This window comes from Macaca nemestrina, chromosome 15 (assembly GCF_043159975.1).
Source record: "Macaca nemestrina isolate mMacNem1 chromosome 15, mMacNem.hap1, whole genome shotgun sequence".
Classification (NCBI taxonomy): domain Eukaryota; kingdom Metazoa; phylum Chordata; class Mammalia; order Primates; family Cercopithecidae; genus Macaca; species Macaca nemestrina.
In genome coordinates, this window is record NC_092139.1 from 26,427,123 (window position 1) to 26,440,615 (window position 13,493).

At 47.5% G+C, this 13,493-nt stretch overlaps 1 protein-coding gene across 1 annotated transcript in view; it reads right to left on the bottom strand.

Moving 5' to 3' along the window:
• The window catches only part of LB (lipopolysaccharide binding protein), a 31,967-nt gene that overhangs the window by 7,696 nt on the left and 10,778 nt on the right, over nucleotides 1-13,493 (bottom strand). The window contains exons 6-10 of the mRNA XM_071079338.1: nucleotides 8,757-8,820; nucleotides 5,777-5,868; nucleotides 5,093-5,269; nucleotides 3,028-3,087; nucleotides 720-887 (exon numbers count right to left, since the gene is read on the bottom strand). Of these exons, the coding sequence (XP_070935439.1) occupies nucleotides 720-887; nucleotides 3,028-3,087; nucleotides 5,093-5,269; nucleotides 5,777-5,868; nucleotides 8,757-8,820 (561 nt within the window). The remainder of the gene's footprint in view (nucleotides 1-719; nucleotides 888-3,027; nucleotides 3,088-5,092; nucleotides 5,270-5,776; nucleotides 5,869-8,756; nucleotides 8,821-13,493) is intronic.

The following is a 13,493-nucleotide window of genomic DNA, read 5'->3' on the forward strand; positions in this document are numbered from 1 at the left end:
AGACAGAGTCCATCAAAAAAGGAAAACTCACTCTCAATGTTTAATGCAGAGGGAATTTAATATAGGGAATTGGTTATACAAGTGATGGAATTGTTGAGAAGCTAGTAAAGCATTGGTGAGGCCATCCAGAGATTAGCAGAGACAGGAGGCTGTATCCACAGTTCCCCAGGACTAGGGGAACAATGAGTGGAGGCGGAATTATGGAAGTCACCACAGAGGAGACAGAGTCACAGTCTGAGCCTCTGCCGTGGCAAAGAAAGAGGAAATAGTACTCTGGCTTCATCCTTCCTCCCCGACTTCATTCTCCTGACAGTACCTCCCATTGGCTGACCTGGTGGAAATCAGAGTGCAAAGAGGCACGGGAAATGTAGTCTTCCAGGGTCAAATACAGACAAAGAACAAAGCAAATAGACAAAGATCTGTCTACATTTCTCCTCACAATAGCCCAGACTAACATAGTGAGAGATACATGCATTAAACAAATACACGTGCAGACAGCTACAAAGTACCTTGGTAGTAAATGCTGAGAAGAAAGATGATAGGGTGTTACAAGAAAAAGTGGCAAAGGGCATAGGTAGATTGGGGGTAAAGGCCAGCAAGAAAGCCCTCTCCGGGAAGTAATATTTAAGTTGAGACCTGGAGGAATTATCCAGGTGGTGAGTGGGGAGAAAAGCATGTGGGGAAAAGGGAACAGCATTTGCAAAGGCTCTGAACCTTACCACAGTGAGTCGGAAGACAGGCTCCTTGCTGGAGCTGGGCAGGAGCACAAAGGCATCTATCTCCATATAGGGGTTCACAGACAGATTCCCAGGGCTGAAGTTCAGGAGTGGAGCAGAGGGCACTGATCCCTGGAGCTCCAAGTTCATGTTGGGGTAGAGCCTGGCTAACTGGGAGCAGAATTAGGAGATTACGTCAAGAGAAGAAAATATACAAGTCTGCCAGGAGAGGCCTGAGGGAGTCAGATAAAGCTGGGAATTGCTTTTGATTGATTTTATTGCCCACGAAATTCTCTGTGCCCTTTTCTCCTAACGGCAAAACTGGCCATCTCTCCATGTCAGACACAGAGTCGGCGCCATCTATTTCATGGCTGCATTGTACTTCATTGTGTACAGGTCTTGTGATGGATGAAACTCTATCAAGCATCAAGTTGTCTTCAAGGTTTTGCCATTATAATGACCACCTTGGCTATTATTTTCAGGAAAACATTCCTAGAGGTGGAATTGCTGAGTTGAAGAACAGCAATGCTTTTTTTTTTTTTTTTTTTGAGACAGAATTTCACTCTTGTCACCCAGGCTGGAATGCAATGGTGCCATCTTGGCTCACTGCAACCTCTGCCTCTGGGGTTCAAGCATTTCTCCTTCCTCAGCCTCCCAAGTAGCTGGGATTATGGGTGTGCACCACCACACGCGGCTAATTTTGTATTTTTAGTAGAGACGGGATTTCACCATGTTGGCCAGGCTGGCCTCAAACTTCTGACCTGAGGTGATCTGCCCGCCAAAGTCTTGGGATTACAGGTGTGAGCCACCGCGCCTGGCCAGCAATGCTTTTAAAGCTTTCAGCAGGTATTGCCAAATTGTCCTCCAGAAAAGTTGGGCCCATTTTTTCTCCCTCCCTACCTCTCCCAAGGTTTCTCCATCCCCTCATCACACTCTGCTAATTGGGCATGCTGAGGTCAGATTGCCAGTGTTTTCGAAATATGACATAGCTAGATCCCACCGTTTCTTTTTTAAAAAACTATTTACTTTTCTCTTATTATTCTTTTAATATGATATTCCACAGAATACTTCTTTTTTCTCTCTCTCTCTTTTTTTTTAGCTTTTCTTTCTAAAATAGAGTCAGGGTCTTGCTATGTTGTCCAGGTTGGTCTTGAACTCCTGGCCTCAAGCAATCTTCCTGCTTTGGCCCCCCAGAGTGTTAGGATTACAGGCATGAGCCACCACGACCAGCCCTAGACTCCACCATTTCAAAAGTGCTCTTAATTTTCTGTGTAACTAGAGATAGGTACAGAGTTTAATTTGGGGCAAGACTCTTCCTTTTTAGGAGGATATTCGTGGAAAAACAGTACTCCCATGAGCCTTTTGGTTATGGATATGTAAAACCTACATCCTCTTCTAGAACGGAGACGTTTGGAAGGCTGAGGGGGTAAAATGCTTCACTAAGAAGGTGGGCAGAGTTGCTTTTCCAAGCATTATAAGAGATATTGAACCTGTATATACATAGAATATCATCAGAAAGATATGCATAATCTGGTAATATTGGCAAACTTCAGATGGGAACTGGGTGGTTAAGGGATAGGAGTGGATGTGAGACTTTCTACTCTATAACCTTTTAGATCTTTTGAATGTTGAACCTTGAGAATCTATTATCTATTCAAAAACTAATCTTTTAATAATTTTTTTTGAGACAGGGTCTCACTCTGTTGCCCAGGCTGGAGTGCAGTGGTGCAGTCACAGCTCCCTGCAGCCTCAACCTCCCAGCCTCAGGTGATCTTCCCACCTCAGCCTCCCTGGCGCCTGGGACTACAGCTGTATGCCACCATGCTTGGCTAATTTTTGTATTTTTTGTAAAGATGGGGTTTCGTCATGTTGCCCAGGCTGGTCTTGAACTCCTGGGCTCAAGCAATCTGCCCACCTTGGCCTCCCACAGTGCTGGGATTACAGGTATGAGCCACCATGCCTGGCCAAAAACTAATTTTTTAAAGCATCAAGAGCATGCCTGGCACCTAGGAAGCCCTCTGTAATTGTTAGCTGCTATTCATTAGGGTACATTTTAGGGACGATGCCAGCATTCCTTGGGATTCTTAGATAACACCAATAAAAGACTGGACAAGCTGTGGTCCCACAAGTTATGGGGCTCAGCCTCCGTTATTTAGGCTTTGAAGGGAGCAGCACCCCAGCCTTTCATGGGAGTCTCATCCTGGCCCTCTGACTCGTGGTCAAGCTGAGAGTAATGAGAAGGTTTTAAAGAGAAATCTCTGGCGTCTAGTAGGCTCGGTCTGCACTCATGGGGCACTAAGGAACTCCTTACCCGTGGGACGAAGGGTCGGAAGGACTTGGTGGTCAGTCGGATATTAGAGTCAGGCGGTATCTGCAGCAAAGAGATACGAAGAAGTTTTAGGGTGCTCCCGCTGGAGCTGAAGGTCTAAAGAAGACTGGGGAGGCGGGGGGATGTGCAAGACTGTCGCTTCTCCACGACCTGGGTTACGCTGGCAGGGATGAGATGCTTGTCCCTGCATTCACCCAAGCAGAGCACATGGGTCCCCAGCAACCTGACTGCTCTCCCCTGGGTGTAGCTGATGTGTGGGTCTGCGAGGGTGAGGGTTGCAGTCACACAGACCTCGGTTTGTGTCCTGACTTTGTGATCTCAGGCCAGCCCTTTTATCTCCCTGAACCTCAACTTCCTTATCCATAAAATGGGGATAACAGTAGTCCCCACCTTCAAATTATTGTGAGGGCTAAACGAGCATCTAGCACAAGGCCCAGCACATGGTGAGTGCTCCATAAAACGTAGCAATTATCATCCCATTGAAAGAGAGGCAGGCCTATGCTGCAGGTAGAATGGGTAAACCAAACACAATGCCAAAAGCAAAGGCCTGTACTGGTGTAGGAGGCCATTCGAAGGACAAAACGACCCTCCATCTACCAGACGGCCCCTGACTTACACTAGGGTAAGCTGGACCATCTGAGCCGAACCACACTCTTTCTCCCACCATCCTGACATCATTCATGAAGCCTCAGCTTTTATGAAGTGCTTCAAGAAACAACTTTTTGAAACCCAGAAATATTAGAGAAACTAGAGAACCATTAAAGGTGTGATCCACTATAAAATTCAGTCTCCCTTATGCAAAGCCGCATTGGAAACAGTTGTTTTGGGAGTGTGAGGAAGGCTGTCTCTCCTTTTCACCATGAATCATGAAATCATGTACCCTTATCACTTTAGCTACAAGGAAGCTCCCAGACAGGTTTGAGACGTTAAAGAAATTAATTTATGGGCTCAGTGTCTTTATAATTGTGCTTTATTTTCACTTGATCTTTATTTCCTTTTCTCTGAAACTATATGCAACTATATGATTCACTTATATATATATATATATACACACATACACACACACACACACACATATATATATGTATTTTTTTCTTTTTTGACATGCAGTCTCACTCTGTTGTCCAGGCTGCAGTGCAGTGGTGAGATCACAGCTCACTGCAACCTCTGCCTCCTGGGCTCAAGCAATTCCTCTGCCTCAGCCTCCATGTAGCTGGGACTACAGGCATGTGCCACCATGCCTGGCTAATTTATGTATTTTTAGTAGAGATGAGGTTTTGCCATATTGGTCAGGCTGGTCTTGAACTCCTGACCTCAGGTGATCCGCCCACCTTGGCTTCCCAAAGTGCTAGGATTACAGGCATGAGCCACCTCGCCCGGCCTCATTCACTAAAATATTTTTGAATAAACCTCCAGAAATCATCAGGATGAGAGAAAATACGAATTAAACCAACAAGTCTAGACTAGTAAACAGGTGTAGAAGACCAAAACACAGATAAGCAAGCTGCAAAGTCTTCCACGGTTGTTATAAGGGAGAAAGAGCTTTTTTCTTTTTTTTTTCTTTGGAGACAGGGTCTCACTCTTTTGCTCAGCCTGGAGTGCAGTGGCACGATCTTGGCTCACTGCAACCTCTGCCTCCTGGATTCAAGCGATTCTCCCACCTCAGCCTCCCGAGTAGCTGGGATTACAGGCGCCCACCACCACACCTGGCTAATTTTTATATTTTTAGTAGAGACAGGGTTTTGCCATGTTGGCCAGGCTGGTCTCGAGCTCCTGACCTCAAGTGATCTGCCCACCTCAGGCTCCCAAAGTGCTGGAATTACAGGCATGAGCCACCGCACCCGGCCATGGGAGAAAGAACTTTGACTTTGAGTTTCTTGGTTACCAAAGTAAAAAGGGAGATTGTGCTAATATATTTTTCTTGGTCTTGATTTTTCTCTTAGTAATAACTTACTATTTGACTGATGTCCACAGGGGTGAAAAGGAAAGAAGGAAGGAGCAGGAGGTTACGTGTTCATTTGAGAGACCTGTTTGCCACCATCCTCACCATGTCGTCTGTGATGGAGAAGTTCAGATACCCTTCCTCGTGATAAACCAGGCTGGCCGTGTTGAAGACATAATCCGAGACGGCGAAGTAGACCATTTTGTTATGTTCCTCAGGAAGGTTTATGACTGGAGCAAGGAGGGTAACTGGGGAACGGTGGTTACGATGAAAGATTTCACCCTGGAGAGGGAAATAGGGTCCAGTTGGACTTTTCAAAGCCTGTCCCGGGGCTGGGGCCAGGTATTTCCCTACACAGTCTGATGAAGGGATGCTGGCTGGAGCACTGCCTGAAACTCCACCATTAAAGGCAGTGTTATGTCTTTTAATGAAAAGCTCCCCCGAAGCTTTGCTGTATTAACCCACAGGATGTCCTGGCCAGCCCCTCTATATGCCCTAGGCCCATCTACACTCCCTAGGCCCGCTCTGATTGGCCTCTTCTGCATGATGGGCAAGGCAAAGTAGGGGAAGAAGGAGGAGGGAAGGGTTAAGACCTGAGAGGTGTAAGACAGCCGTGGAGAATCCTAGCTCTGGGGGCACATCCCACCACTCCGTATCACCCGGCCCTCGACACAGCGGGAACCACTGGGAAGATGAGGACAGATCTGAAGCTGGGGGGACAGGTGGCCCAGGGAATGGCTGACCCTGAGGGAAACCCTCACCCACCCAGCCCGGCCCCAGGACCCTCACCTTAAACATCACCTCCAGCATCTGGGCTGTTGCCTGAGGGGCTTCCACTAAGCTATAATCAATGCCAGCGAAACTGTCAATGTCTGTTGTAACTGTGAATGACGACAGGGCAGAATTAGGGGCCAGGTGCCACTTTCAGCTGCTGGAGGAGGGGCAAGGGCTCTGGCTGACTCGCATTCTCTGTGACTTTTTTCAGAATCTCCCTACCAGCCCGGCCCTGGGGCAAAGAATTGCTTCTTCAAGAAAGAGACTACATGGGTTCCGTTGGATGAGTTAACAGTGGTGGGGGTGTATGCTCAGCCTAGGGCCTAAGTAGTTCCCAGACAAGTGCGCGCACACACACACACACACACACACACACACACAGACACACACCATGAGTCCAGGCTTCACCTCTCCAGCCACACCTGGAGCTTAATGCTGAGCCAGTAACCAGGAAGGTCAGGCATGGTATGCCCAGAGGGCCCAGACACTGCCCTCCAAAACCCTGAATGAACGAATGTTCCAGGTCCCAGTATTGGGTTGCCCGCCTGGACTTCTGGTAAAATTGATGTCAGCAAGTAACCGCATAGGGGCTTGGGAGCCAAGGCATCAGAGAGCATCTCAGATCATTTATCAGGGTCTCCCCCTCCAACCTTAATGTGTGCACCCTGGACCCAGGGACTCCACTTGTTGATGGCTCCCTGCAGCCCTGTTGGCAACAGCAAGGGACAGGAAAACACCCAAACGTCCATCAGTGGGGGACTTATTAGATAAATGAGGACACATCCATGTGATGGAATACTACATGGCTGCTAACATAATAAGGGCTGTTACAACCACTTTGGAAAACTGTTTGGCAGGATCTGATAATGCTGAATCTGGGCATATCACATGAGCTTGCAAATTCACTCCCAGGTATATACCCAAAGACATGCGACCATAGGTACTAGGACATTCATAGCAGCACTACGGATAATGGCCTAAAACTGAACACCCCCCCAAGATGGACAAATAAATGGGGAAGCATCGACATGGTGGTATGCTACGCAGCAAGGAGAATAAACCAGCTGCACTACAGGTGCATGCGACGATATGCATTGACCTCATGTTTTATTTTATTTCATTTTTTTTTGAGACAGGATTTCACTCTGTGGCCCAGGCTGGAGTGCAGTGGCACAATTTCAGCCCACCGCTGCCTTGACCTCCTGGGCTCAAGCGATCATCCCACCTTGGCCTCCCAAGTAGCTGGGACTACAGGTACACACCACCATGCCTGGCTAATTTTTGTATTTATTGTAGAGATGGGGTTTCGCCATGTTGCCCGGGCTGGCCTTGAACTCCTGAACTCAAGTGATCCTCCCTCCTTGGCCTCCCAAAGTGCTGGAATTATAGGTGTGCACCACCACGCCTGACCTGACCTCATATTTTACTTTGTTTATTTATTATTTATTATTTTTTTTCTTTGTTGAGACAGAGTCTCATTCTGTTGCCCAGGCTGGAGTGCAGTGGCGCGATCTCGGCTCACTGCAACCTCCGCCTCCCAGGTTCAAGCAATTCTCCTGCCTCAGCCTCCCAAGTAGCTGGGATTATAGGCATCCACCACGGCACCTGGCTAATTTTTGTATCTTTAGTAGAGACAGGGTTTCACCATGTTGACCAGGCTGGTCTCGAACTCCTGACGTCGGGTAATCCACTCGCCTTGGTCTCCCTAAGTGCTGGGATTAAAGGCGTGAGCTACTGCGCCCAACCCTGACCTCATATTTTAAAGTTGAACAAAGAAAACCTTCTGGCTTTTGAAAAGATACTCAAAATATTGTCTGATTCCATTCATGTGCAAAGTGCAAAACTAATCTTTGCTGCTGGAAGTTGGGATGGTGCTGACCCTGGAGGGCTGGGCAGTGACCGAGGGGGACACCAGGGGCTTTGAAAAAACAGTCATGTTCTGTTTCTTGGTTGGGAGCTGGTTACATGCATATAAAGACTCTTTAGCAGCACACTTATGATTAGAGCACTTTTCTCTATAGATATACTTCAATAAAAAGTTTTTAAAAATGAAATCAAGCTGGCACAGTGGCTCGCGCCTGTCATCCCAGTACTTTGGGAGGCTGAGGTGGGCAGATCACTTGAGCCCAGGAGTTCGAGACCAGCCTGGGCAACATAAAGAAACCCTGTCTCTACAAAATATACAAAAAGTAGCCAGGTGTGGTGGCATGCATCTGTGGTCCCAGCTACTCAGGTGGCTGAGGCAGGAGGATCACTTGAGCTCAAGAGGTTGAGGCTACACTGAGCCGAGATCACACCACTGCACTCCAGCCTGGGACACAGAGTGAGACCCCCTCTCAAAAAAAAGAAATCTAGAACAATGCCTATACTATGTGTATATGAACATACATATTTTAAATTATGCATATACACATAGATTCATGAGCAAAATAATACATATAAGAATGTCTATTCATATGCTTACATGTATTTATATTTGTACATGCAAAGAAAATATCTGAAAAGATACACCCAAAACAGAGGTTCCTTCTTGGAAGAAAAGTTGGGGAGAAAAATGAACTTTTAATTTCTACTTTCTTTTTCTCTTTTCTTTTTTTTTGAGACAGAGTTTTGGTCTTTGTTGCCTAGGCTAGAGTGCAATGGCGCAATCGCGGCTCACTGCAACCTCCACCTCCTGGGTTCAAGCAATTCTCCCGCCTCAGCTTCCCGAGTCACTGGGATTACAGGCATGCGCCACCACGTCCAGCTAATTTTGTATTTTTAGTAGAGACAGGGTTTCACCATGTAGGCCAGGCTGGTCTCGAACTCCCGACCTCAGGTGATCTACCCGCCTCAGCCTCCCAGAGTGCTGGGATTACAAGCGTGAGCCGCTGCGCCTGGCCTTTAATTTCTACTTTCTATATTTTTGCCCCATTTACTATTTTATAAGGTATATATATGCTCTTATAGAAATAAATAGAAATAAAATGTCCCAGGGGTGGATGGAGTGTCCTACCTGGCAGAGTTTGGAGATAAGGCTGTAGATCGGAGGACACCGATTTCTGGATCATTTCGCAAATCTGAAAAACATGGAAAGAGAATGCCTGAGTGAGTTCCCCAGCTTTGGTCTGGCCCCATGCCCATCACTGCAGTCACATTATTCCACGTGTATGCTCAGTGATCATTGGTTTACACATATTTATAAGTGCTTGTCATGAGCCAGGTACCAAGGAAATAGAAACAATAAAAATATGTAGGCTCCCATGTGGACTCCACTATGGTCCAATTGGACTTTTCAGTCTGTCCCAAGGCTGGACACCTGAGCTAGGGAGTCACTGACCCAGCCTGAGGAGGGCGCCGGCTGGAGACAGTGCCTGAAACTCCACCGTCACCAAGTTTTCCTTTGGGAGGTCCTGGCCTCTCCAAATTTAGAGTTTAATAGCAGAACTAGACACTAACTAGAAATAGTCACACAAATAAGCATACAGTTAATATAGATAGTTCTTTTTTTTTTTTTTTTTTTTGAGACGGAGGTTCACTTTTATCACCCAGGCTGGAGTGCAGTGGCGCGATTTCGGTTCACTGCAACCTCTGCCTTCCAGGTTCAAGTGATTCTCCTGCCTCAGCCTCCCGAGTAGCTGGGATTACAGGCGCTCACCACCATGCCCAGCTAATTGTTATATATTTAGTGAAGACGGGGTTTCACCATGTTGGCCAGAGTGGTCTTGAACTCCTGACCTCAGGTGATCCACCCGCCTTGGCCTCCCAAAGTGCTGGGATTACAGGCGTGAGCCATCGTGCCCAGCCAAAGATAGTTCTTCATGGTCATCCTGAACAGATTGGCTGGATTGATCAGTATCCCCCATTCCCGCTGGTACTCCTGGAAGACTGAATGCTGGGGTCTGTAGGTTACTCACACACAGTTGCCACCAGTTGTGCGGCCTGCTTCTCAAGAGAAGGAAATGTGCATTTCCAAACTTGTTTGCTGTACTTGCCACTGTAATCACCCGAATTATTTATTATGCGGCCTTGGGATAGACTTTGAAAAGTCCAACTGAGCCCTACTGGGGCCCACATGAAAGCCTACCACCTGTTTGCTGAACTTGCTTTTGTAATCACTCGAATTATTTATTATGTACACTAATGCAATATCATTGAGGAAAAAGGTTTTTTTTTTTTTTTTTTTTTTTTGAGATACAGTCTCGCTCTGTTATCCAGGCTAGAGTGCAATGGCACAATCTCAGCTCACTGCAACTTCCGCCTCCCAGGTTCAAGTGACTCTCCTACCTCAGCTTCCTAAGTAGCTGGGATTACAGGCATGTGCACCACACCCTGCTAATTTTTGTATTTTTGGTAGAGACAGGATCTCACCTTGTTGGCCAAGCTGATCTGGAACTCCTGACCTCAAATGATCCACCCCCCTCGGCCTCCCAAAGTGCTGGGATTACAGGCATGAGCCACTATGCCTGGCCCCAGCTAAAAGTGTTCTTTCTATGAAAACCTAAGATAAATCCTCTGGAAAGTGGAGGTGCTTTAAAAAAAAAACCCTCTAAAAACATGGTTAAATTTGGACCAGACAACAGAAAATCTTAGGAGGAAAAAAAAATCATAAAGATCAAGAAGGATTCTACACTGGGACGGCTTTGCAAGTATCTTTAAATTCTCATTGTGGTTAAAGAAACCTGGGATGGAATTTGTAGCAGGTTAATGTTTTATGCAGGAAAGACCAAGGGCAATGTCAATCAAGAGACCATTTTCAAAGAAAATCTGTGGGCACTCACTGACACAGCTTGAAGAGGGGGCATTGGAGATGCTGTCGGAAACTCCACCATTAAAACATTTGGGTTCATACGTCAATATTTTCTTTATGTGCGATGAGAAAGTCCTCACTTTAAACAGCTCTTGTTGTCAGCCAGCTACCACCTATTGTTCAACAAATCCACATATACAGTGAAGGAGAGGGACATGCAGGGCCCTGGCCTAGTGCAGGGGTCACAGATGGCTTCTGTGCTAAAGGGTGAGCAGGCACCATCCATCAGGCACTGGGTTGCTGATGGAAGGGCGATGCTGGGGGCTGGGAAGGCAAAAGGCTATATCTTAACCTCTCTTTGCAACTGCTCCACTTTCTGGGAGAGGAGTTTAGCAGCGAGGAGCTGCCAGAAAGCAAGGTCAAGTGTGGTGAGGAACGTTCGTGGCTGATTGCAAGGGAACCAAGAAACTCCACCCATCTCCCTGAAGACCGCTCCTTTCTTGCCTTTCCTTCAGACAACAGCCCGTTAGACCATCCCAAAAGCCTGGAACCTGGATGCCCCAGTCTCTAGGGACCCAAAGGACTGGGCAGGGGAGGCATGGGATGCCTGAGTCACAGACACACAGCAGGGCCTCCTGGGGAGGCAGCTGGGGTAGTGGTTAGGGGTGCAGCAGGAGAGCCAGGTAAACTTGGGTTCAAATCCTGCCCAGTCCCCAGTGGTTGTTTGACCTTTGCAGAACCTCTCTCTGCTTTTTGGTTCTTACCCACAAGATACAATGGCAAAGCCAAGTGCTTCCCAGGGTGTTTTTGTCAGTGGTGTTCAAACTAGAGTGACTCCATCTTGAACAGGGGCAAAATGAGACTGAGACCTGCTGGGCTGCGTTCCCAGGTCAGGCATTCTTAGTCACAGGATGAGCTAGGAGGTCAGCAGGATTGGTATCACAAGATACAGGTCATAAAGACCCTGCTGATAAAACAGGAGGCGGTAAAGAAGCTGGCCAAACCAACCAAAACCAAGATGCCCTCTGGTCATCCTCACCGCTCATTATATGCTAATTAAAATGCATTGGCATGCTAAAAGACATGACCACCAGCGCCATGACAGTTTACAAATGCCATGGCAACGTCCAGAAGTTACCCTAGATGGTCTAAAAGGGGAAGGAACCCTCGGTTCTGGGAAGTCCTCGCCCCTTTCCAGGAAAACTCATGAATAATCCACTCCTTGTTTAGCATAGACTCAAGAAATAACCACAAGTATACGCAGCTGAGTGGCCATGCGGCTTCTCTGCCTGTGGAGTAGCCTTTCTTTTCTGTTGTTACTTCTCTAATAAACTTGCTTTTACTTTATGAACTCACCCCAAATTCTTTCTTGCACGAAATCCAAGAATCCTCTCTTGAGGTTCCGGATCGGGACCCCTTTCTGGTAATATTTTGGGAAGCTGGGGAATGAGGTAGTGAGTATATATCACCCAGAGAGCAAGCATTTGTGGGCGCTTGTTCTCCTTAGCCCTGCTGGTCCAGGTGTCACATCCCACCCCGAGTGGGGAATTAGAAAGGCCTGCACCAGGCTCTTAGTTTTTCCGGAAGGAAGAGAATTTGAAGATCTCTAAGGATCAGGGGTCAGGTAAGATCTCCATCTTTCCCAAGATACCCAGCCCCAGAAGGTGTTTGATATGAGCTGCTCCACATCCTAGGAAGCTCCATTCCTGATTCAGCCTCTCACCAGCAAGGTGACACTGGGAAAGCTACTCCACCCCTCAGCCTCCTCTGTCCATGTGGAAAATGGCGCCTCCTTCCAAGGTTGAGGTTAAGATCCAATGGGACTGATCGGGTGTGGTGGCTCACACTTGAAATCCCAGCACTTTGGGACGCTGAGGTGGGTGGATCACGAGGTCAGGAGTTCAAGACCAGCCTGGCCAATATGGTGAAGCCCTGTCTCTACTAAAAATGCAACAAACTAACTGGGTGTGGTGGCACGTGCCCGTGGTCCCAGCTACTCGGGAGGCTGAGGCAGAAGAATTGCTTGAACCTGGGAGGTGGAGGTTGCAGTGAGCCAAGGTTGTGCCACTGCACTCCAGCCTGGGCAGCAGAGTGAGACTCTTGTCTCAAAAAAAAAAAAATCCAATGGGACTGTGCACACGAAGTGCTGAGCTCGTTATCCCTGGCCACAGCCTCAAGAAATAGCAGCCATTTTTGTTATAAATCAGAATAGTTATACAATAATATATTCTGTACAGCATTAATTATATTCATTTATCAAAACAATAATTATCATGGTACGTGATTACTATGATAATTATAATTGTACTACATTACTATTGTTAGGCACAGCAATATGGCAACAGGGTGCCTGAGTAGGTTGGCATATTTCTTAAGGTCACTTAATCCCAGGGACCCAGAACCAGAAAAGAAACAGCACAACTGGCCACATCCAAAGTGCAGGGTTTGCCTGCGGTTCCTGCTTCAACCACGAGGGGGCACTCAAAGCCAAACCAGAGGTTGGACCTACAGACTTGGGGGGTGGGGGTGTGTGTGCATGTGTGTGTGGTGTGTGTGTGGTGTGTGTGGGTGGTGTGTTTGTGTGTGTAGGATGTGTGTGGTGTCTGTGGTGTGTGTGGTGTGTGTGTAGGGGGTGTGTGTAGGGTGTGTGTGGTGTGTGTGTAGGGGTGTGTGTGTAGGGTGTGTGTGTGGTATGTGGGGTGTGTGTGTTTGTGTGGGGTGTGGTACATGTGTGAGGGTGTGTGGGGGTGTGTGTTGGGGGAGGTGTGGTGTGTGAGGGGTGAGTGTGTTGGGGGGATGCAGGATGTGTGGGTTGTGTGTGTGGGGGGTTGGTGTGTGTGGTGTGTATGTGTAGGGTGTGTGTGGGTGGTGTGTGCGGTGTGTGTGGGGATGTGTGTAGGGGTTGTGGTGTGTTAGGTGTGTGTGGGAGGGTGTGTGTGTGGGGTGTGGGGTGTGTGTGGAGATGTGTGTAGGGGGATGTGGTGTGTTAGGTGTGTGTGGGAG